The following is a 21855-nucleotide window of genomic DNA, read 5'->3' as shown; positions in this document are numbered from 1 at the left end:
AGCCACTCTGACTGAAGCTCTGTGTGTGGAACAAGGCATCTCCTAGCAATTCTCAGCATCCTTCACTAACTACACTTCCCAGGATTCTTTGAGAGAAGCCATGACTGTCCAAAGTGAAATAAAGGTCTGGTGTGGATGTGGCCAGGGACGGCTTTGGTTTAAATTTGGGTGGGAGGCTACATGCCCCTGCTATAGAATAAAAAGGTGAGGGAAACGCTGAAAAGCAATGATACTGTTCACAATGTTTTTCTTTTGGAAAGGAAAGGTGCTTCCCCTCTACCCAGTGCCCACCCACCCAATATCATCCCCTCCTCCTCCCCTCCCCCAGGTCAGTTTCACCTATCTAAACATGATTGCACAGAAATAAATCCCATTGAACTCAAAAAGTATGCAAATGATCAAACCCACCCTCCCTTCTATCCCCTCCCTCTCGCCCCTCCCCTCCCCCTCCAATCCTCTCCTTCCCCCTCTTGTTTCTGTTATTTGGGCTGATTGCAGGTATTGCCACCACTCGCCATATGCTCAGAGGCACATGTTACCAAATTCTTCCAAGCTACACAGCAAGTGGATTGGACTGTGAAAGACCAACCCAAATTGTGTTTGCATTTTGACATATTTGTAGGGCAGTACAATATCTCAGAGAGGAGGTCAGATCTCCTGCTCCCCTGGTGCATTCACTGTAGCTGCCCAGTTCCCCTGCTTTTTAAAGTTTGATAGAAATATCTGTTGGCTATAGATACATTCTTAAACCGCAAGGTTTTTTGCCTATTAGTGAATATATGTTAACTTTTACCAGCTGAACCCAGTTTATTCCATATTCTCTGTGTCTGTGACTGGTTTTGGATGGCACGCCCAAAGTATAACTTAGTCATCAATTCACATGTTCATACATACTGTGACTTCCAGTTGTGGCTTGGAGACAGTGTGGCTAACGCTAACCATAGTGCCGAGTTCAACTGCTATAACTAGTTATGATTACCACAAATCAGGAAGTGAGGAGAGCATGCAAGGGCAAAAAATGTTCCATCCAACACATGATGAAACTACAATGTCTAAATTGAGATATAGTCTTAAACCTTTTGAAGTATTAATGATTAAACATGATAATTAGCAGTTTTTAAAAAGCATCTGTTTGATTGTCTTTTATTGATTGATGCCATTCCTAATTTTTGGAAAAAAATGTCCTAGTCCAAAGTTCTTCAGAAATGTTGTATTTCTGTTCTAGTATAAAAAGGATCATACCAAAGTGCTAGTAAAAATGACACTTCTTTCTGAAGTGTAAATCTCTGCAAAAGTCTACTCTGTCATCTAGTACCTCTTGGTGTTTTTAAACTTCCTTGCATATTCTATTTTTCTCTTGGGTCTTGCACTTTTCCCTGTGGTTTTTTGCTCTGTTATCAGCTGATTCTGAAACAGATCCCTGTGAATCTGGTGATCCTGTTTCCATAATCTTTGCTGCATCCAGATTTATCATTGCTTCCTGACCATTTTACTATCCATAGCTTCCTGACTGGTATCTAATGTTAGTCTTTCTTCTTTTCCATTCAGAAAGAATAAATGTACACCTTGTTGTTCTCTTACTAATCCCTAGGGTCCCTTTGTGGAATTTGAGCTCTTCAACTCCTGATATTGTTTATACAGTTCTTTTTCCATTCCCTCAGACTTTCTGAGTGTTTTTTCTCCTATCTAAGTTAAGTTTTATTTTAAAACTTTTCTCTATCTCAGTTCAGACTGTTAATCCTTGGATGTTTCAGTTAAAAGGGTCTTCAGAGCAGTATTTAGGATAGCAAGCCCTATGTCTTTAAATCTACCCTTATGAGAAAATATTTCCATGTAGTTCAAAATCCACAATGGTCTATGAATTCTACACACACACACACAATAATCCCCCCGTACTTTACCATGCATATGAATTTATTGACCTAGTTTACAGATAATGCTAAGTCAAACCATAACTTAGTGTGAACTAACAGACATGCAATCTTCCCTCTGGGAACCTGCAGCCACTTTGCCTTCTGACCCTGCTGCTGTCTCGCTGCTTTGAGCTAAGCTGTGGTTTGGCTTAAAGTTGCATCCTTCCCAGTTGCATTTCCCCCAGATATGCCACAAACGGTAAGTCTACAACAAACCTTGCCTGCAGCTCATGGTTTGCCTGGAGCAAAGTGATTCTAAACTAAACCATGGCTTAGCTCATGACAGAAGGACTAAAGGGGAAACCAGCTGTAGTCTTCTGTCTGGGAATCCACACATTTACGTATTTGTGCTAAGCCAGTGGTTCCCAACCTTTATGAGTACGGGACCCCCTTTATAAGCTTAAAACCTTTTGTGACCCCCTCCCCCCAGGGAGGCAGGCTGGCTGCCAGGAAGGAAGGGGAAAAGCAGCCTTTCTTTGCAGCCTTGCTTCTTTTTGCTTCACAGAAAACGCCGTCTCCTCTCATTCTGAGTAAGGGTGTCATCAGCAGCAGCTGTGCAAGGAGATGGGAGTCAGTGATAGTATTCCCCTCTTCTTCCCGGTAGCTCCACCCTCAGCCTCCTTTGGCAGCTGCCACATGTTCTATAGGCAGATGCCTGCCCTTGGTGTGCCTGAAAGACACTCTGGCACTTCAGCAAAAATCCTCCCCTCTTGTTTGGGGCAAGGGGGAGGTGTCATCTGCAGCCGCAGTGGGAAGCAGAAAGTGTCCAGGGAGTGAAGACTAAAAAAAAAAATTCATTTCTTTACTATTCATGGCCCTTTCTGATTACTTCGTGGCCCCCCTGGTGGTCACGGCCCCCAGGTTGGGAACCACTGCGCTAAGCCATTGTTTGACTTTGCGTTACATGTGAACTGAATGCTGATAATCTGAGAGATTAAATTCCTCTCAGTCAGCATTGAGGCAGATTGCACACTCTGTTTCTAATAGATCTTTTGTGTTGGTAGGAACTTTTCCTTCCTCTCTATATTCAGTTTTTATGCACTTGTATTGCTATAAGAAAGAGGTTTTACACATTCTGTATTTCAAATTTCCGCAGAGACAAGAGGATAAACTATTAAGGAATGTATTTATTATAATACATTGAATTGAATTTAGTATTCCTTTATAAAATAAAATAAAATAAAATAAATAATAATTGCCGCCCTGGGCTTCTGCTGGGAGGAAGGGCGGAATATAAATCAAATAATGAATGAATGAACAATCCCTCTGACTATATAGAATTCATATCTTCATGTACTGCCATGTACTAAATTACTTTTAAAAATAATTTAGCAGCTAAACAATAATATAGAAATTTATGTAAACAACTTCATTGAAATGTCACTAGCTTCCCAGGTTTTTGAAGGAGTTTTTAGTAATTGTTAGAAATAAATATGTCCATAATTCACTGTGATAGTGTAAATTTTTGGTTTCCAGATATGTCTGGATAGGTTAGGTATTGAGACCTGGAAAATGAAGCAGAAAGAAATTTATTTGCTTTGTACATCCTTTTTTGACTACTGGTATTGTCCATGGCATTTATGTTTTGAGGCTCAATTTTTCTCCCTTCCCTTTTAGATACCTTCAGACCTTCTTGATAAAGAGTTTCTGCCAATTCTACAGGAGGAGCCCTTACCACCCTTAGCGCTAGTACCTTTTACAGAAGAAGAACAGGTTAGTTTGTAAATAAGTGAAAAATGGGAAGCAAGCCTTAAAATGGATTAATGAAAGAGAGGTACAATATTCAAATAGCACATTGACCATCTAGACTGAGAGAGATGCACTCTGTTACAAGACATTTGCCCTGGCGTGATGTGAGTGTCATTCCAACTTAATGTTCTGTGATGTTGAACTGGAATTGATATTGGTATGCTTCATTCTAAATATGTCTGCTGTGGCTCAAGGAATCTTAGGATCGGATAATTTTAAAGGATATTCAAAGTATACAAGTTAACCAAGGGAGTTTTTAATACTGTTTGTGATACATAAAGAGCTGTGAAATTACTAGTTAGTTATTATCAGAAACCTTAGAAGTGCAATTTTGAAAATCTATTTTCAGATTAAGAAGTTGTCTGCTTCTTTTTTCTTAACGACAGTAAGCCCCTGCAGTATACACTACAGAAAGACATATTTTATATTTGAACTCTTTATTGCTGTTTATTTTATTATTTAATATATTTATTTCCTACCTTTCTAAATTATTGCTCAAGATGACTCACAGTTAAAAATATAAAAATGGTAGAAAACTATAATTCCAATGAAACTAAAATTCACAGCAGTTAGACTTAGTAGAAAATAGGTTCTTCTGAACTCAAGGGGATTTCCAAGTTAGAATTTTTAGGATGGTAATATATAGATATAGATATCCTCTTCTGTTGTTACCCTTGTGGCAGTGAAACTCTTAATAGCATATACAACAGGAAATAAGGGGCTATGTTACTACACACAGAATAGCTAAGAGACAGTCATTTGGAGCGAGCACTGTCCCTCCTTGTAGCTTCTGCTTGCTCACCTCTCCTCAGGAAAGATGTAAGGGAGTCCAGAGTACGAGAGGAGAGAAAGTCAAGGGAGTTTCCGGAGCCATTGTGAATGAGTGAGTCAGATGTGAGAGTTGATAGAGTTTTGAGATGTAAACAGGTTTTCCAGTCACTCCATGGAACGTTAAGAGGGAGCAAAGAGAGCAGTGTTCCAGAATCACCTGACTCCTAGCTCTCAGTTGCACTTGCTCTGGAAGAGGCAGTTCATACACATGTATAATCCCTTTTGCTCTATTTGGATGAGGATCGTGGAACTGTTGTTGCTGTGGAAGGTGGAAAGATCAGGTAAGCGTAGCAAGTTACCAGTGTGTGCCAAAAGTATTACCTCTGATCTTTCTTTCGTTAGTCAACTCTGGAAGGAATTAAAACTCACTGGGTGATCTTGGGTCAGTTGCAGTCCCTTAGCATAACCTATGAAGGGTAGAATAATTTTTTAAAGAAATGAATGGGTAGTTGCTTGCTAACCACAGGATTCCCCTTTTTTCTTGACCAGTAAGACAGTGGTACTTCAAACTTTTTTTGCCCTCCTCTCTCCTAGACTTCACAGTCCCTTGCTTCCAGAAAAAGCAAGGGCTCGAGGGAACATGACAAGGAAATGGCAATACACATGAGAAATTCAACAGGCATTTCAAAATTTCTCAACATTCAGGCAGGACCTAATGTCCTCCTTGTTGTCTCATCATTGGTTTTAAGCTTCCTTCTTATTATACTGAAGTTATTTTGCTTATGTAGATAAATATTTGACTCAGTAAAAACTATGTTTAAAAATAGCAACTCTGGCAGCAGAAAAACAGTAGGTGGTGATTAGGAGACAACATGGAATTGGAGGAGGGGGAAGGAGTGCTGCAGGGACTGGGTTACTGCTTTATCATAAGTATTTATATTTGTATATGGCTATGGTAAGAACTTAATTACAGGCATACCCAGCTTAACATCGCTTCACTTAACGTCGCCTCACTATAACGTGCATGCTGCATATGCCTGTATTTCTCCAGAAACGCAGCGCAGCAGCAGAGGCTTTAGAGCGTGGGGGTGGAAATAGACGCGATCGCACCACCACAAATCAGCTGGGAGGCGCGATCGCGATCAGCTGAGAGGTGCTGCAGCACAGCAGCAGAGGCTTTAGCGCTGGGCTTTGAGGCTCCGCATGAAGGAGAGGTAAAAAAAGTTTTAAAAGGTAGTGCTTCGCTTTAAGGACATTTTCGGTTTACGTACTCGCTCTGGTCCCATTGAGTACGTTAATGCAAGGTATTACTGTAGTGCTATGGGAATGAGTCTGGTTGAGGTGTAGGCTCGCCCCCCTCCTGTGATGTGGCAATGAGGAGATTGGAATCATCCACTTTAATTTTTAAACCAACCATATCTGAATTGGACTAAGCTGTGATTAGTTTAAACTGGTTTATTGGAACAAGCTAAGATCTAAACGTGGGTTTTGATGTTGGCTTGTTCCAATAAACTATATTTAATCAATTTCTGGTTTCGACACAAGAGCAAACTGCAGTTGGTTTAAATCAGGATCCAGTCTCCTCCTCTCATGCGTATTGGAAAAAGATTGGGGAAAAGGGAACAACATTTGAGTCCAAGCTTTGACCAAGGCTCATTTGTTTAGAACTGAACTATAGTTTAGCATTAAATCTGAACCAGTTCAAGAGTTTTTCAGGTTTGCAGAATTATTTGGAGTATCCTGGAATGTTACAAAGCCACCCATCTTTGTGTCATTCAACATTAATCCAAACAGCAACGTAACTAATAAAATATATCTAAATGTGCATCTGATCGTTTGCCTCTGTGTGTGTGCATGTCTTGAAACATAAGTCACTTTTTTTAATCTGAGAAAGAAAAGTCATTTTATGGTGCCTTAAGGAACATCCACTACACACAAATGCAAAGTAACTGCATAATTAATAATCTGAACATGGTGAGAACATGAAGCTGCCTTATAGCAAGTCAGACTGTTAGTCTGAGAGATGTGAAGGTGTAGAAAAAAAATCAGAAAAATTTAGAAAAATATCTGTTCTTTTCCCCCATAGTCTTTTTTTGTTTTCCTGAAAAATTAGAAAACAACGGGCAAGTTTTTGGAAGAGAGGGTGAAAGTAGAAATTGTTCTGTATGGGCTTACATTGAGTAAAGGATTTAGGGATCTGGAAATGGGATAAAGATTGGTAATTTGTTTTATACTGGGCTGAACACTCATTACATTGTCATAGTTGGGATTGTCATAGTTGCCATAGTAAGGATGGGGTTTTTTATAGTCTTTTTGAAAGAGTAGGTCCGTAGTCTGGAGCTGCTTCTGGATCCATCTTTGTTGCTAGAGCCCAGATGACCTCAATGGCTAGGAGTGCCTTTTACCAGCTTTGACTGGTAAGACAGCTGCATCCGTTTCTGGACTGAGATAGCCTGCCCACTGTTGTCCACGCACTGGTAACCTCTAGGCTCAATTACTGTAATGCGCTCTATGTTGGGCTGCCCTTGAAGTTGGTCTGGAAGCTGCAGCTGGTGCAAAATGCGGTGGCAAGACTGCTCACTGGGGCAGGGTATCGCCAACATGTCACCCCGCTGCTGAAAGAATTGCACTGGCTGCCCATTTGCTACCAGGCCAAGTTCAAGGTTCTAGTCTTGGTGTACAAAGCCCTACACAGCTTGGGACCAGGATACCTGAAAGACCATCTTATCCCACCATATACCCAGTCAATCACTGCACTCTGCAGGTGAGGGCCTCCTGCAGATACCATCTTATCAGGAGGTCCATTCTGCACAACATTGGAAATGAACCTTTAGTGTAGTGGCACCTACCCTGTGGAATTACCTACCCTTAAATATTAGACAGGCGCCATCTCTGTTATCTTTTCAACGCCTACTAAAGACCTTCCTCTTTCAACAAGCCTTTTACGTTGAGACTTTATCCCAGTCTGCGTCTGTGTTGGAATTGTTTTTTAATATGTTTTTAAACCTTTTTTTAAAAACAATATGTTTAACTTTTTAAAAAAGATGTCTTGAAAGCTTTTTAAAACAACACTTTTAAAGATGTTTTGTTTTAATGTATTGCAAAGTCTGTATTTACAGTGTTTTCAAGTGTTTTTAGTGCTTTTGTTTGCTGCCCTGGGCTCCTGCTGGGAGGAAGGGCGGGATATAAATCAAGTAATAAATAAGTAAATAGTTTTCTATGTACTTATAACAGCCTTGCAGGACTGCCAGAGAATGGAAATTCAGATTTGAAATCATCCTTGGATATTGTTTATTTGTTGTTTTGCTCTGCTGATGAACATTGTTGTGTTGGTGCACACTGAAAAACAAGAAAAAATATTTGTGTTGGTGCACACTGAAAAACAAGAAAAAATATTTTAAAAGCAAGAAACAATAGGTTTCATTTTATTGTAATAATGTTGTAGAAATATCTCTTTTTGCAATATCTGTTTTTATTGTATTTTAATAGTTTTTACTATATGGTGTTTTTTTACTTGTAAACCACTTTGATATTTTTAAATGAAATAGCTGTATAATAATATATTAAATAAATAATTATTTCACCATATTTCCTCTTTCTGGCAGAGAAATTTCTCCATGTCTGTAAATAGTGCTGCTGTCCTACGATTGATGGGACGAGGAGGAGGAACGGTGGTAGGGGCTCCTCGAGGTCGAAGTTCCTCTAGAGGTCGAGGTGAGAGGCTTTGTGAAGATAAAGTAGTGTCATTGTTATTTTTAAGAAGAATTGAACCGCTTTACCCCTTATAAAGATGCTGGGGGGGGGCTTATAATTTGTCATGGGTTTTCTGTCTTTGGAAGGAAAGATGGGATAAATGTTACCATAATAAATAAAAGCCAGTAAGAGAGAGAACCTATCCCAAAGCACTGGTCAAAGCATATAGGGTAGAGTTGGGCCCTAGTATAAGAGAAGATGATGGCTGCAGTGCTGAAAGGCAATTAAGAATGTTTCTATTTATTATTTGATTTATATCCTGCCCTTCCTCCCAGCAGGAGCCCAGTGTATATAGGAAGTGTATATACACACCCTTTGTTTTCCGTAGGAGGTATCTCATCACTGCGGGTATCAGCTCCACCTATCGTGCGAAGGCAAGAATGTTTTTTTTTTTTAAGTCAAGACTAGGAGCGTCAGGCTCCTCCCACTCTCCAGTTCATTCTTGCCTTCGTACGAACAAGATTGAGATCTATAACGTAGCATTTAGCTAAGTCTTTGGTGTCCCTTTGTGTATTGTTACCTGTGTGTCTACCAAGTGTTTTCCTCCCTCTGTCTTGTGTTAACACTGTTTAATTGATTCCTGGGGAATTCTCTTGGGGGGGGTTCTCCCTTGCCCGGGCAGTTTATTCCCCCTTTTTGGCTTACCTGACGGCTTTTAGAGAGACTGCGGCTGCGGTTCTCTACGTTTCAGGCCGTATTTGAGTCTTTTCTCTCTGAGTTCTGCCGCTTCCCTCGGGAGCTTGCGGCTGCGACTCTACCGTAGCGGCTTTTCTCTGTTGGGCTGCCTTGAGCCGCGCTCCGTGGCGTCCCCAGAGAGACCGCGGCTGCGGTTCTCTCTTCCCTCAGGCGGGAGCTTGCGGCTGCGGCTCCCTGCGTTGTCCCGCCACCCGTTTTCTAGCCTTTCCTGCCCATGTTTTTTAACCGCTCGAGTCAATACCTTCCTGGGTTCGGCCGGGCTCCATGGGAGTCTGTGGCTGCGGCTCTCTCAATAGCACTCCGTAGTCGGTGGTGGCGGCAGCCGTTTCTCTGCTGCCTTACCCATTACAACATTCTCCCGGACGTCCCCCCCCCTTTGGGTTTTCGGAGCCGCGAGTGCGCTTTTTAGGTCCCGCGGCTGCTACTGTGAGATTGTACTAGGTAGCCTCTTCCCCCAGTTCGCTGGCACGAGTCCGCCATTGCTCCTTCTTCATCTCCGCCATTTTTGATCATATTTTTCCCGCTCTTTTTACGGGCGCCATTTTGTTTGTCCCTTTTTCCCCGCCCTTTTTGTTATTTCCTGTTATTAACCAAAGGAGATCTTCCTTGCAAGGCTCCCTGTATGTGTGTTGCAGATAGGACCCTATAGCTATACTAAGGTTCTTTACACACAACTGCTGCTGCTGCTCATTACGACTGTCTGCTATACAACTACTTGAACTTACACTTCTGTGGCTGTATCATTAAGGCTGAGGCTCTGATCTCAGTGGCTGGACTTTACATTCTGCCCCATTTGGTACATCCTGCCCCCTCTGTGGCCGTGTACCAAGCCTAACCTAGGCTGAATTATATTGACGCTGATGCCATAGTGCATTCTGCCCCCTCTGTGGCCGTGTACCAAACCTGAAGTATACATTGTACATTCTGCCCCCTCTGTGGCCGTGTACCAAGCCTGAAATCTAGTCTGCATTATATTGACGCTGATACCATAGTGCATCCTGCCCCCTCTGTGGCCGTGTACTTAGCCATCTGCCAGTGCATTCTACCCCCTCTGTGGTCGTATACTGTGCCTGTTCGGGTCTCTACATCCTGCCCCCGCTGTGGCCATGTACTGCACCCAAAGTAAATATAAGATGGCGGAACAGTCAGACATGTCTCAGACAGCCAAGCCTCAACCATCTAACGCAACTAAGACTAAGCATGCTAAAGCACTGGCTAAGACCAAACACGTTGCAAGCCATAGCAAACCCAAGCGTCCACGCTATGCTTCTGTGCCAACCCCCACCACAGCAGCTCAGGAACAGCTAACGGACATGTTTCACTCCCCCGATGCTTCTTCTGACGAGGAGGACTTTGCTGGATTTCCTAATCAGCCTCCGCCTAGCCAGCCTACTCCCATGTTGCCTTCCAGGGCTTATCCTCTGACTCAACCCACGGAGCCACCTACTCAGGCACAAACATCTGCTCCAACGGGGCTGCAGCTGTCCCATGATTTCCTTTCACAACTTCAGGGCATGCTGTCATTTTTCACTCAAATGCAGTCACCACCACAAGTCCCCGCCATACCTCAACGTGCTATGGAACAACGTGTGTGTCATGAGGCAAACCCTTCTTGCTCCCCAAATCCTTTTGACGTAGCCAGAGGCAGGTGTACTGACGAAGCTTCGTATGGGGAGGAGTCAACCTTTGCTGATCACGCTGACGGAGACGACTGGAGCGACTGTTCAGAACATGAGGAGGATACATCGTATCGCCTGTTTAATGCCTCTAGCATTAAATTATCAGCCTCTAGCGCGCAGGGTAGTTAACACCCTTGGTCTCCAAGCTGCGACTCCAACAACTACCACTCCAGCTATTAAAGGGGCCAGGGTCCTCAAATCCCCTGCACCAACTGAGCACTACATCCCAGTGCCGGATCCCATTGCCAAACTGGCCACCGAAGAATGGTCTCATCCATTCCAAACTCGCCGTTTCAAGAACCTGGGTGACAAACTGTACTCCTTAGCCCCTGACTTTGCCACTAAGCTAGCCGTCCCCGGCATAGACGAACCGATCACTAGCCTAGTTTCATGATCTCTTTTGCCTAGGGAAGGTGAATCCCAACTCAAGGATGCTACTGAGCGACGACTAGACTTCGCTCTCCGCAAAAATCATGAGGCCACTGCCTTTTCCATGCGTGCCTCCGCATCAGCTTCCGTCTTCTCCAGAGCAGCAATGATGTGGCTAGATGATCTTCTAGAGGACCCTAACCCTGATCCTGTCTCCCTCAGAAGGTCACTGATAAAGTTGCGTAAGACAGCGGCGTTTGTAGCTGATGCCACTTTGGATGCCACTCAACTGGGGGCACGAGCCATGACGTCCCAGATAGTTGCTCGACAGACCCTCTGGCTTCGCCACTGGCAAGCTGACACTACGGCCAGAGTGAATCTTTCTAGGGCTCCTTACTCCGGATCTTTGCTCTTCGGCGAGGAAGCTCTAAAGGCAGTGCTGGTCGATTCCAAAGACGCCCACAAACCAGTTTTGGCCACTGTCAAGAACATCAATCACAGACATTTCAGGCGATTTCCCTCCTTCCGCACTAACCAGCCCTTTCGAGGAACGCGGCCGGGAGGACGAGGCCGCGACTTCAGATCATATGACCCCAATTCCTTCAGGGGATCCTGGAACCGGCGTTTCCAGGGCAGAGGTCAGTACCAAGGGCGCAGGGGTTCCTCATCGTCCTCATATAGGGGAGGGTCTCGCCAACGCAACCAGTATTAATGCACCTCCCGTCGGTGGCAGACTACTTATTTTTGGAGACCAGTGGCCAAGCCTCTCTACGGTCTCCTGGATCAGGGACCTTTTTCGTTATGGCTATGCTATAGAGTTTTGGGCGACCCCACCAAACAAATTCCATCCGTCTCCTTGTCCAAGGGCAACAGCCAGGCACAGCATCATGCAGACAGCTATACATCACCTCTTGGACATAGCGGCGATAGAGCCAGTCCCCACAACTGAGAGGTCGGAAGGGGTGTACTCCCTCCTATTTGCTGTGCCTAAACGAGATTTATCATGGAGGGCGGTATTGGACCTCAAGTTCGTCAACCGCTTTGTAACATATCGCAGGTTCAAAATGGAATCCCTCCACTCCATTACAGAAAGCCTGCATGAAGGAGACTTCCTGGCTTCTATCGACCTAAAGGAAGCATATCTCCATGTCCCTATTTGCATAGCCCACAGAAAGTTTCTTCGGTTTGCATTTGGCCACCAGCACTTTCAATATAGAGCGATGCCATTCAGCCTCTCCTCTGCTCCGAGAGTATTTACCAAAGTGCTACTCATTTTAGTGGCTTATCTCCGGACTCAATGGGTCCATCTCTATCCGTACCTGGATGATCTTTTAATACGGGCAAGCTCTGAAGAGCTGGCTCATCGTCATTTAACGCTCACCCTCAATGTCTTGCAGGCCTACGGCTGGCTTGTCAACTTCGACAAAAGCCATCTTCAACCAACCCAATGCCTACTTCATCTAGGGGCGATGTTGGACACTCTGCAGGCAATGGTGTTTCTGTCTCCAGATCGCATCACTGCCATCACACACATCGCAAGGTCCCTGATGCAACAAACATCCGCAGACGTCATGCTCCTAGCCAGGGCGCTCGGAATGTTCATCTCTACCATCCATATTGTGCCATGGGCTCGAGCCCACACTCGTCTCCTTCAGTGGACTTTGTTGCCTTTTCAACAGGACATTGCCAGCTCCAATCATCGCAAAGTTCCCTTGAGCCCTGCACTGCGCCTTTCATTCCGCTGGTGGACGAGGGTCCAACATCTTTCCAAGGGCACTCCATTCAGAGAACCCTGCAGGATTGTTGTTACCACAGATGCCAGTCTCATCGGCTGGGGAGCCCACTGCAACTCCCAGTACGTTCAGGGGGTTTGGTCCACCACAGAGCAGACTCAGAGCATCAACTGGCTGGAGCTAAAGGCTGTTCACCTAGCTCTACTTCATTTTCAATCTCTGTTCCCTTTGGACCATGTTCTCATTCGAACGGACAACACGTGTGTAAAATCACATTTGAACAGACAGGGGGGCACCAGGTCCCGTCCTCTGCAGGACTTAGCCTCCCTCATCTTCGTCTGGGCAGAACAACATCTACAATCCCTAAAAGCAGAACACCTCAGAGGGATTTGGAATGTGACAGCAGACTGGCTCAGCAGACAACAGGTCTTTCCGGGAGAATGGAAACTTCATCCAACTATTTTCCATCGCCTCCAGTGTCGGTTCGGTGTCCTCTCAGTCGATCTGTTTGCTTCCAGTCGCAATTGCCAGCTTCCCAGGTACTTCGCTCGATACCTGGACACAACAGCGGAAGCAGTGGATGCTCTGTCAATACCGTGTCCAGACGATCTTTTGTACGCCTTCCCTCCAATACCGTTGCTTCGCGCCTTCCTCAAGGTTTTGGCTAACGAGAGGGCACAGTTGGTCCTGATAGCACCATTTTGGCCACGCAGACTGTGGTTCTCGGATCTTCTTGCAATGTCAGTGATGGATCCTTGGACTCTTCCAGTAAGGCCAGACATTCTATCCCAGGGTCCAGTATGGCACCAGGACCCCACTTGGCTCAATCTAACAGCGTGGCGTTTGAATGGGGACATTTGAGGTCGGCTGGACTGTCGGACGCTGTTATTGATATTATCTTGGCCTCGAGAAGACCATCTACCACTCGTATTTACCAACATACTTGGGTGGCTTTCTCCAAGTGGTGCCAGTCCCACCACCACGATCCATCACAGGCTACCATGCAACAGGTGCTGCAATATCTCCATAACGGCTTTATGATGGGACTTAGACCCAACACCTTACGTCGACATGCCTCGACTTTGTCATCTATTCTCTCAGTGTCTTCTTCTGGTGCGACTATTTCCTCACATCCGTTCATCAAACGCTTTCTGAGGGGAGTCGCTCTACGGTCTCCGGCTGTGGTCCATCGGTTTCCCTCATGGAGTTTGTCGAAGGTTCTGCAGGCTTTGCAACGCCACCCGTTTGAACCCATCAGGACTGTGCCTCTACGTCTGCTGTCCTTCAAGGTCTTGTTCCTGATTGCAATCACCTCTGCGAGACGCGTTTCAGAACTGGGCGCATTGTCCTCTGCTCGACATCTCTGTGTCTTCCATAAGGACTCTGTTGTATTGAAGACTGATCCTTCCTTCCGTCCCAAGGTTGACTCAGTTTTCCATTGCAACCAGGACATTGTTTTGCCTTCCTTTTGCCCGAATCCTACCCATCCTCTCGAGAAGGCTTGGCATTCGTTGGATGTCCGGAGGGCTCTCAAGACCTACCTGTCTAGGACCCAGGATATACGACGAACTGCGTCTCTGTTTGTATCCTTTAACCCACGTTCTATAGGGCATGAAGTAGCTAATTCCACCTTATCCCACTGGTTGCGGGCTTGTATTGCCTTAGCTTACGAATCCCTTAAGCTTCCAGTGCCAGCTAGCATAACAGCTCATTCAACTAGGTCAGCGGCTACTACGGCTGCTTTTGCTACCAACGCTCCTGTTGCTGATATTGGCAGGGCTGCAGTCTGGTCTACCCCACACTTGTTTATAAGGCATTATAAAATTGATCGCTATGCCTCTGCTGACGCCTCTTTTGGCAGACGAGTGTTGCAACAGGTTCTTAATGAGGATTAGCATGTGGGTGGTCCCTCTCTGTATGGGCTGCTTTGGTACATCCCACAGTGATGGTATACCTCCTATGGAAAATATACCATTGGTCTCACCTGAAAGGTGATTTTCATAGGAGGTATCCCATCACGACCCTCCAGTTGGAGGATGACTAGATATTTTCTCATGTGTTATATATTCCTGTTACGTTATTATATTTAACCTTAAGAGTGAAGTCAAGACTTCTAGTTCTATTATATCGCTATGTGGAGTCACATTATTATGAATGTTATTATTGTGTTATTTTCCTGCTGCCAGGCCTGTTGGCCTTGTTATTGTATTTTTAGATATTTCTCTTTAGACTCGCTGCGAATGAACTGGAGAGTGGGAGGAGCCTGACGCTCCTATTCTTGACTTAAAAAAAAAAAACATTCTTGCCTTCGCACGATAGGTGGAGCTGATACCTGCAGTGATGGGATACCTCCTATGAAAATCACCTTTCAGGTGAGACCAATGGTACATTCTGTTTTACTAATGTTTAAACAGTATTCATAGATTTAGTAAAGGAAAACAAAAAGAAGTGGCTTTAAAGGTAGGATCTGAGATAACATTGAACTGAGGCGATGTAGGAGGGCATATAAATAAATAGAAAATATCAAGCTATCTTCAGACGGCAAAAAAAGAGGAAAAAATCCCTTATGGGCTGCACAGTCATCTTAGACCTGCTCTGCAATATGAGGTAGTAAAACGAATTAAGCTACAAAATAAATATGACACATGCCTGCAAGAAACAGGGAAATATCATCATTGAAGTATTTAAAAGAATTTAAAGAGTTTAAAAGTGGGCATGGCTGATGTTTAATTTTTTGTTTAAAGAAAAGACACGTTTTGGGTGTCACAAAAATGTGAGAGGGGGGTCATAAAAATCACACGGGACCTGTGCAAGTGGTGTGTGCGCGTGGATTTATATATAATTTTAATTATAAAAAATAAAATGTTCACATTTGGAAGGCCCACAGAAAACCTTATGGCATAGCAGTGGGTACCTATGGGAGCAATCAGTAAAAATACATGTAATTTTTTTAAAAAAATTGTTTTTTAAAAGGTAAATTAGAAACTTTTTTAAAATAAAATTTTGGAGGGAGGGAGTCACAAAAAGCCTTTTGTCATATGGCATCACAGTGAGAAACCCATATGGGCAGTTAGTTTTTTTGATAAGTTTTGGGGATTCTTGGGCACCAAAAACATGTTGGAGGGCTATTATACTACTAATTATATATCTCTTTTCTAGACTGTATACTACCTGTGGGTTAGCCATCCCTTCTTTAAATAATGTTGTTTTCTATTGGTGAAGCATGGTTTTATAGGTTTTCTATAGAAGGTTTACTTATTTTCACTGTGGCCTTCTTGCATATTTTTAGACAGGAAGAAGAAATAATTAGTAGTGGTTTTGCTTAAATTTTCAGTATTGCTAACATTCTTCGACAACTTTCCCCAGTTTGGCTTTGTAGTATTTTCTATTAATGTTCCTAAAGTAAAGTGTCCTAACTGTGTGTGATGGTGGTGGAAAGTGTATGTTGTATTAAATTGCACCCCATTTAAAGCCTTTTACTGTAGCGCAGTATTTGGCAATCTAGTAACAGTGTTGTCTGTGGGTCATATATTGTGTGTTAGCACCACTCAGGCTACTTGCATTTTGGAAGAGTTGTGAATGATATTGCTTCACTTTTTCTGCCACCACTTTTAAGAAAAGTGCTGTGTAACTTTCCAGCAGGATTCATGTTGGTTGAGGAGAGAATGGGGGCAATTCAGAAGTGAAAAAGGAATTCTTGTGTGGTTGCCCAACAACCACATAAGTGATTGTTCCTTTCCTTTTTTATATAAATTCTTACCGAGTTTACAAACATGACTGGGAAGTTGCACCTTTATTTAAAGTGGAGTGATAATAAATGGTGTACAAGTTAAGATATGGAAGAGGTAATTTTGATTATTTGTTTACATGTTGGGTAGTAGTTGTTGCACTCTCAGCATCTTCCTTTGGCCAGCTGAAAGTTCTGTGTGGTTTTGATTCAACCCATGGCCCAGTAGTTGTCTATCTGTCATGTAGGAAAGCTTTTGCTTTGCTATAAACTGGTGCTCTGTGAAGACTCGAATAGAGTACATTTTCTAATTTGTTTTCCTATGAACTCCCTTTGAATGAAGATTGTTTAAATTTCTCAATGTGCAAGAATAAATTGTAAAATTTATAAGCTATCAACCACACTTTGTCTTTCAGGCAGAGGCCGAGGAGAAAGTGGTTTCTACCAAAGAAGTTTTGATGATGTAGAAGGTGGATTTGGACGAGGAGGGGGAAGAGAAATGCACAGGTCGCAAAGTTGGGAGGAAAGGTAATTTTAAAAGCATATACATTAAAATGATTTGCATCCGTTGTGGAACTTGTTATGTTCTTAGAAGCCTGGCTCTGCTTTAAAGTTTGCCTTTCTAGGAGTCTTGTCACACATTGTATTTCTAGGTATATATCTTAAATGTCAAGAGTGAATGTGATCGCCATGTTTGTGAACATGTGTATAGTACACATACACAAGGAGCCAAGACTGGCGTCAGCTTTTTATTGAGATTATGCTCAATAGCAAACAAGTTTTGCTCTGTGTAATGTATGGATTGGCTGTAGAGTTTTTACCATTTTGAAAAAATGTGAAATTATAACATCTAAACTGGGCAAGAAAGTCTTCTATAAGAAGTACTGGATAAAAGAATGCTTAAAAAGCAAACTGAAAATAGGATAATATTTATGAATTAGAATAGTGATTATCACACCCTTTTTTCCACAGACCACTTGAAAATTGAAAATTGTCTTGGTGGACCACTTAATGATTTTCTGCCTGCTTTAGCAATTCGAATGTCCTGTGCTAGATTCTATAAGATTTTTAATTGTATTTTTATTGCTTTTTAAAATATATTTTATTTATTTATTTATTTATTTATTTAAGGCAATTATATACCTCCTTTCAGGTGTCCCTCACAAAAAGGTTTAAACATATTAAAACACAGAATAAAACCATATAAAATTTAAATTCAGAAATCAATTAATCTATTGCAGAAATATATTGTCTCAATTGCCCACATAAGCCTGGTGACATTTATTTATTATTTATTTATTAGATTTATATCCCACCCTTCCTCCCAGTAGGAGCCCAGGGCGGCAAACAAAAGTACTAAAAACACTCTAAAACATCTTAAAACAGACTTTAAAATATATTACAAGAAAACATCTTTAAAAACTTATTAAAACAAAACATTTTAAAAAACATCATTTTTAAAAAGCTTTAAAAACTTCTTAAAAAACAAATGCCAACACAGATGTAGACTGGGATAAGGTCTCTACTTAAAAAGGCTTGTTGAAAGAGGAAAGTCCTCAGTAGGCACCAAAAAGATAACAGAGATGGCACCTGTTTATTTAAGGGGAGGGAATTCCAAAGAGTAGGTGCCACTACACTAAAGGTCCGCTTCCTATGTTGTGCGGAACGGACCTCCTGATAAGATGGTATCTGCAGGAAGCCCTCACCTGCAGAGTGTAGTGATAGACTGGGTATAAGGCATAATATGGTCTCTTAGGTATCCTGGTCCCAAGCTGTATAGAACCTTGAACTTAGCTTAGTAGCTAATAGGCAGACAAAGAAAAGTTTTCAGCAGGCATTTAAAAATCAGAATAGAAGCTGCCTCCTGAATCTGTATCAACAGAGCATTCCACAATGTGATAATTTTCTTGTATTACAATTTGCATTTCATAGAATTCAAATTGTAATACCATAAAATACAATACAAGAAATAAAAAGAAGCAATAAAAATACAACTAATAAATCAATATGAATATTTAATGCGAGCATGCCATGAACCACTTGAATGAAGCTCATGGACCACAGTTTGGGAACTCCTGAATTAGGAAATTAAGTTATGGAAATATCCCTTAGGGAATTTTAGAAAGACCTGAAGTTGGTAGCCTTCATGAAATCATGGATTAGAGTTAGTAAGAGAATGAGTAAGAATTGAATCTGCTTTTATGCTCTGTATGGACATTAGGAGATAAGAGAAAAAATTGCAACCAATATCCAAAGAATTGAGGAACTAATTCTGAACAAATGAAGACCTTATTCTTCTTCAGCTAAACAACAAATGCCTCTGATTCATGGCAGTACTTTTGAATCCAAGGAGAATTTCAAAAGCAGTTTGTGTATTGTGGCATTTGGATCAACTCTTCAAAGCAGCGGTAACGCAGCCGAAGCTTTGCTCACGGCCAGAGTTCGATTCCAACAGAAGGAGGAAGTTGAATCTCCGGTAAAAGGGGTCGAGGTCCTCTCAGCCTTCCATCCATCTGTGGTCGGTAAAATGAGTACCCGGCATATGCTGGGAGGTGAAGAAAGGCCAGGAATGGAACTGGCAATCCCACCCCATATATATGGTCTGCCTAGTAAACGTCGCAAGACGTCACCCTAAGAGTCGGAAACGACTCGCACTACAAGTGCGGGGACACCTTTACCTTTTTAGTACAAGCCACTTGAGTGAGCTTAATTAGCAGTTTGGATCTTAGCCTAAAAAAACTAAGTTGTATGCTAACGAGTTGAATTAAATTGATCCAGATATAAGGAAAACAGATTCATAAAGGTCAGATTAATTCTTCTTGATGTTTTTTCTGAAATCTTAAGAGAGAAAACATTAGCTAGATTTTTCCAATAGGCAAAATATTATTTAACCACTGGGATTTCCATTCATATGTGTTATATATAACTTACTTTAGTTTATCAGAAGACAGATCAGATTTTTTCTAAAAAGATATCATTAAACTCAGATAGATTCACCTTCCTGGTGCGTTATTATGCCCCAAAAGGAATGTATTGTCAAAAGCAATTAATATAAAAGACTTGCATAGAGTAACAAAATATTGGATCATTAGGGCAAATGGATAGTAGAAACCCATCAATAATGCACATGATTAATCATCAGAGTGGTTTTTGTTACCTGTTCTGATGTCTAGATCAATATTGGAGTACTGTCCAGAATACTGTCGTTATAATAAAACATTATTTCAACTTGTTCCTACGTTATTGAAACCATTGTTCATTTAAATCTTGAAAAACTCAGATCCCCCTTCCCCAGTATGTTTCTAAATGCTTTTGTAATTTTGCTTTTTGCCTTTTCAGGGGAGACAGGCGGTTTGAAAAACCAGGGCGAAAAGAACCAGGTATGTGGGTGTGGATTTATTTTAAACTATGGATATAACAGTCTGTATTCTGTTTTATCAGTAATAATTTGAGATTCACGATTCGGAGTATGAAATTTTCTAAAACATATTACAAAATAGGCCAGCATCTTTAAGGAAATGGGATATAGCCTGACCTGAATTAAACGAGGAGAGGTAGTTTTGGGGGGTTTGTACAGATTGAAATCTTGCACTAGGTTTCTGAAGACACCCAGTGTTCATTGTATCCTGACTTAAAAAGCTTAACTACTGAGATTTTTGTGTGCAAGTGCACTACTTGAAGCACAATTCTGAACTCTTTTTAGTGGCCCAAAAATGTTCTCTCCTTTTTTTCATAATACACATCTTTGTTGAAAGCAGCATGCCATTTTAAGGGCTATTTCACATGACCCTGATGTACATAGTGAATCAGATGCCCATTAGAGCTGGTCATGCTACAGTGTAGCCATTAGGTACTCTGCCACACAGCCAGTTTTTAGCCTGTAGTGAGGGAAATGGGATTAAAAATTACTTACTAAATTGTGCTGTGAAATTTGCCATCGCATGCCTGCAGTGGATCATGTTGGGTTTTATCTCAAGTAGTTTACTTTCAATATTATTAATGTCTGAACATTTTTAGAGTGTAATGCAAGAACTTTGAAGCATTCTGTAATCCTCCCCCTTTTAGCACATTATTTCCCTCCCCCAACTGCATATAAGTTGTGACTTGTTGGCATGGATAAAACATTACTGTTGTCTAGAAGACTAAGAGTTAGCATGTGTTCACTGTATACAGATAGCCTATAGAGCAGGTAGCCTGTGCTGCTTCCTGGTGTCATTTCTGTTTTTCAGTTTTCTGAAAACAAACAAAGGAATTTGGATGAAAAAACTTCTACCTCACTCTTTCTATACAGACTTCTTTCTTTACAGTATAGTTTGCATTCACACATTACATTAAACCATGGTGTAGTGTTATGAGAGCTGGTCTCAGGCTTTCACTTCTTTTCTACACTAAACCACAGCTTGTGACGACCTTCAAACCTGGACAAACTGCAGGCAGTCTTAACTACGGTTAGTGGAAACAAGCCAAATTCAAACCACGGGTTATGAAACTGGCTTGTTTTCATTAACGTCATATTTAAGATTAATCATATTTCTTTGTGTCCATGCTTGGGGAGGGGGGAGTGCACAAGCCCAATGCTTGCTGCAGCTCATCCTCATAAAGCTAAACCATGGTCGGTAAAATGAGTACCCGGCATATGCTGGGAGGTGAAGAAAGGCCAGGAATGGAACTGGCAATCCCTCCCCATATATACGGTCTGCCTGGTAAACATGGCAAGACGTCACCCTAAGAGTCGGAAACGACTCACACTATAAGTGCGGGGACACCTTTACCTTTTTAAGGCACTTCAGTGCATAATATACTTTTGAATTTCTTTTCTAATTGTTCCCCAACAATTCTGTGAGATAGGTTAATCTGCTAAATCATGATACTGAAAGCCCATCTCACTGAAGCTATAGCGCCATGCAGGGATTTGAATCAGCATCTCCCATGTTCAGAGATAGCAATGGCCCAGTTTGCATATGCAGTAGAGTGCACATGCTAATCCATGGTTTTGCAGTATGAGGTCAAGCTGCTGTAAGTCTTGGGCTTGTGTTTTTGCCTCTCCCATGACCATGAGGAAGAGATAGGAGGCTTCCATTTCTGTTTTTTATTAACCACAATTTAGCATTATATCTGAACCATAAACTGTGGTTAATTTTATCTGTGCTTAGTGAAAACAAGCCAGCTTCATAAGTCACAATTTGAAGTTGGCTTATTATGGTTACCACTAACCACTGTTTGCCCAGGTTTGGGCATCACAACCGGCTGCATTTAGTCTAAATCAGAAATGAAAGTTTATGAACTCACAGCTGCATCTGAGGAGAAGAAGTTAGGAGGGGAGCATGTAAGCCTAAAGCTTGCTGTGGCTTATAATGCTAAACCATGGTTTAGCCATGGTGGAATATTACATGTGAACACTGCCAATCTATCCTTGTGTTCTTTCAGTAAGAGTTATAGATGCAACAAATGCCTGTTGCAATTTG

General features: G+C 42.1%; 1 protein-coding gene across 3 annotated transcripts in view; it reads left to right on the top strand.

The window, feature by feature from the left end:
* GIGYF2 (GRB10 interacting GYF protein 2) overlaps nt 1-21855 on the top strand; it is a 125040-nt gene that overhangs the window by 35645 nt on the left and 67540 nt on the right. For all 3 annotated transcript variants that reach the window (XM_061636463.1, XM_061636464.1, XM_061636461.1), the window contains exons 4-7: nt 3531-3626; nt 8039-8147; nt 16807-16918; nt 19730-19770. In XM_061636463.1, the coding sequence (XP_061492447.1) occupies nt 3531-3626; nt 8039-8147; nt 16807-16918; nt 19730-19770 (358 nt within the window). The remainder of the gene's footprint in view (nt 1-3530; nt 3627-8038; nt 8148-16806; nt 16919-19729; nt 19771-21855) is intronic.

Source organism: Rhineura floridana, chromosome 7 (assembly GCF_030035675.1).
Source record: "Rhineura floridana isolate rRhiFlo1 chromosome 7, rRhiFlo1.hap2, whole genome shotgun sequence".
Classification (NCBI taxonomy): domain Eukaryota; kingdom Metazoa; phylum Chordata; class Lepidosauria; order Squamata; family Rhineuridae; genus Rhineura; species Rhineura floridana.
Note: the sequence above shows the minus strand (reverse complement) of the source record. Positions and strands in the feature narration are given on the sequence as shown.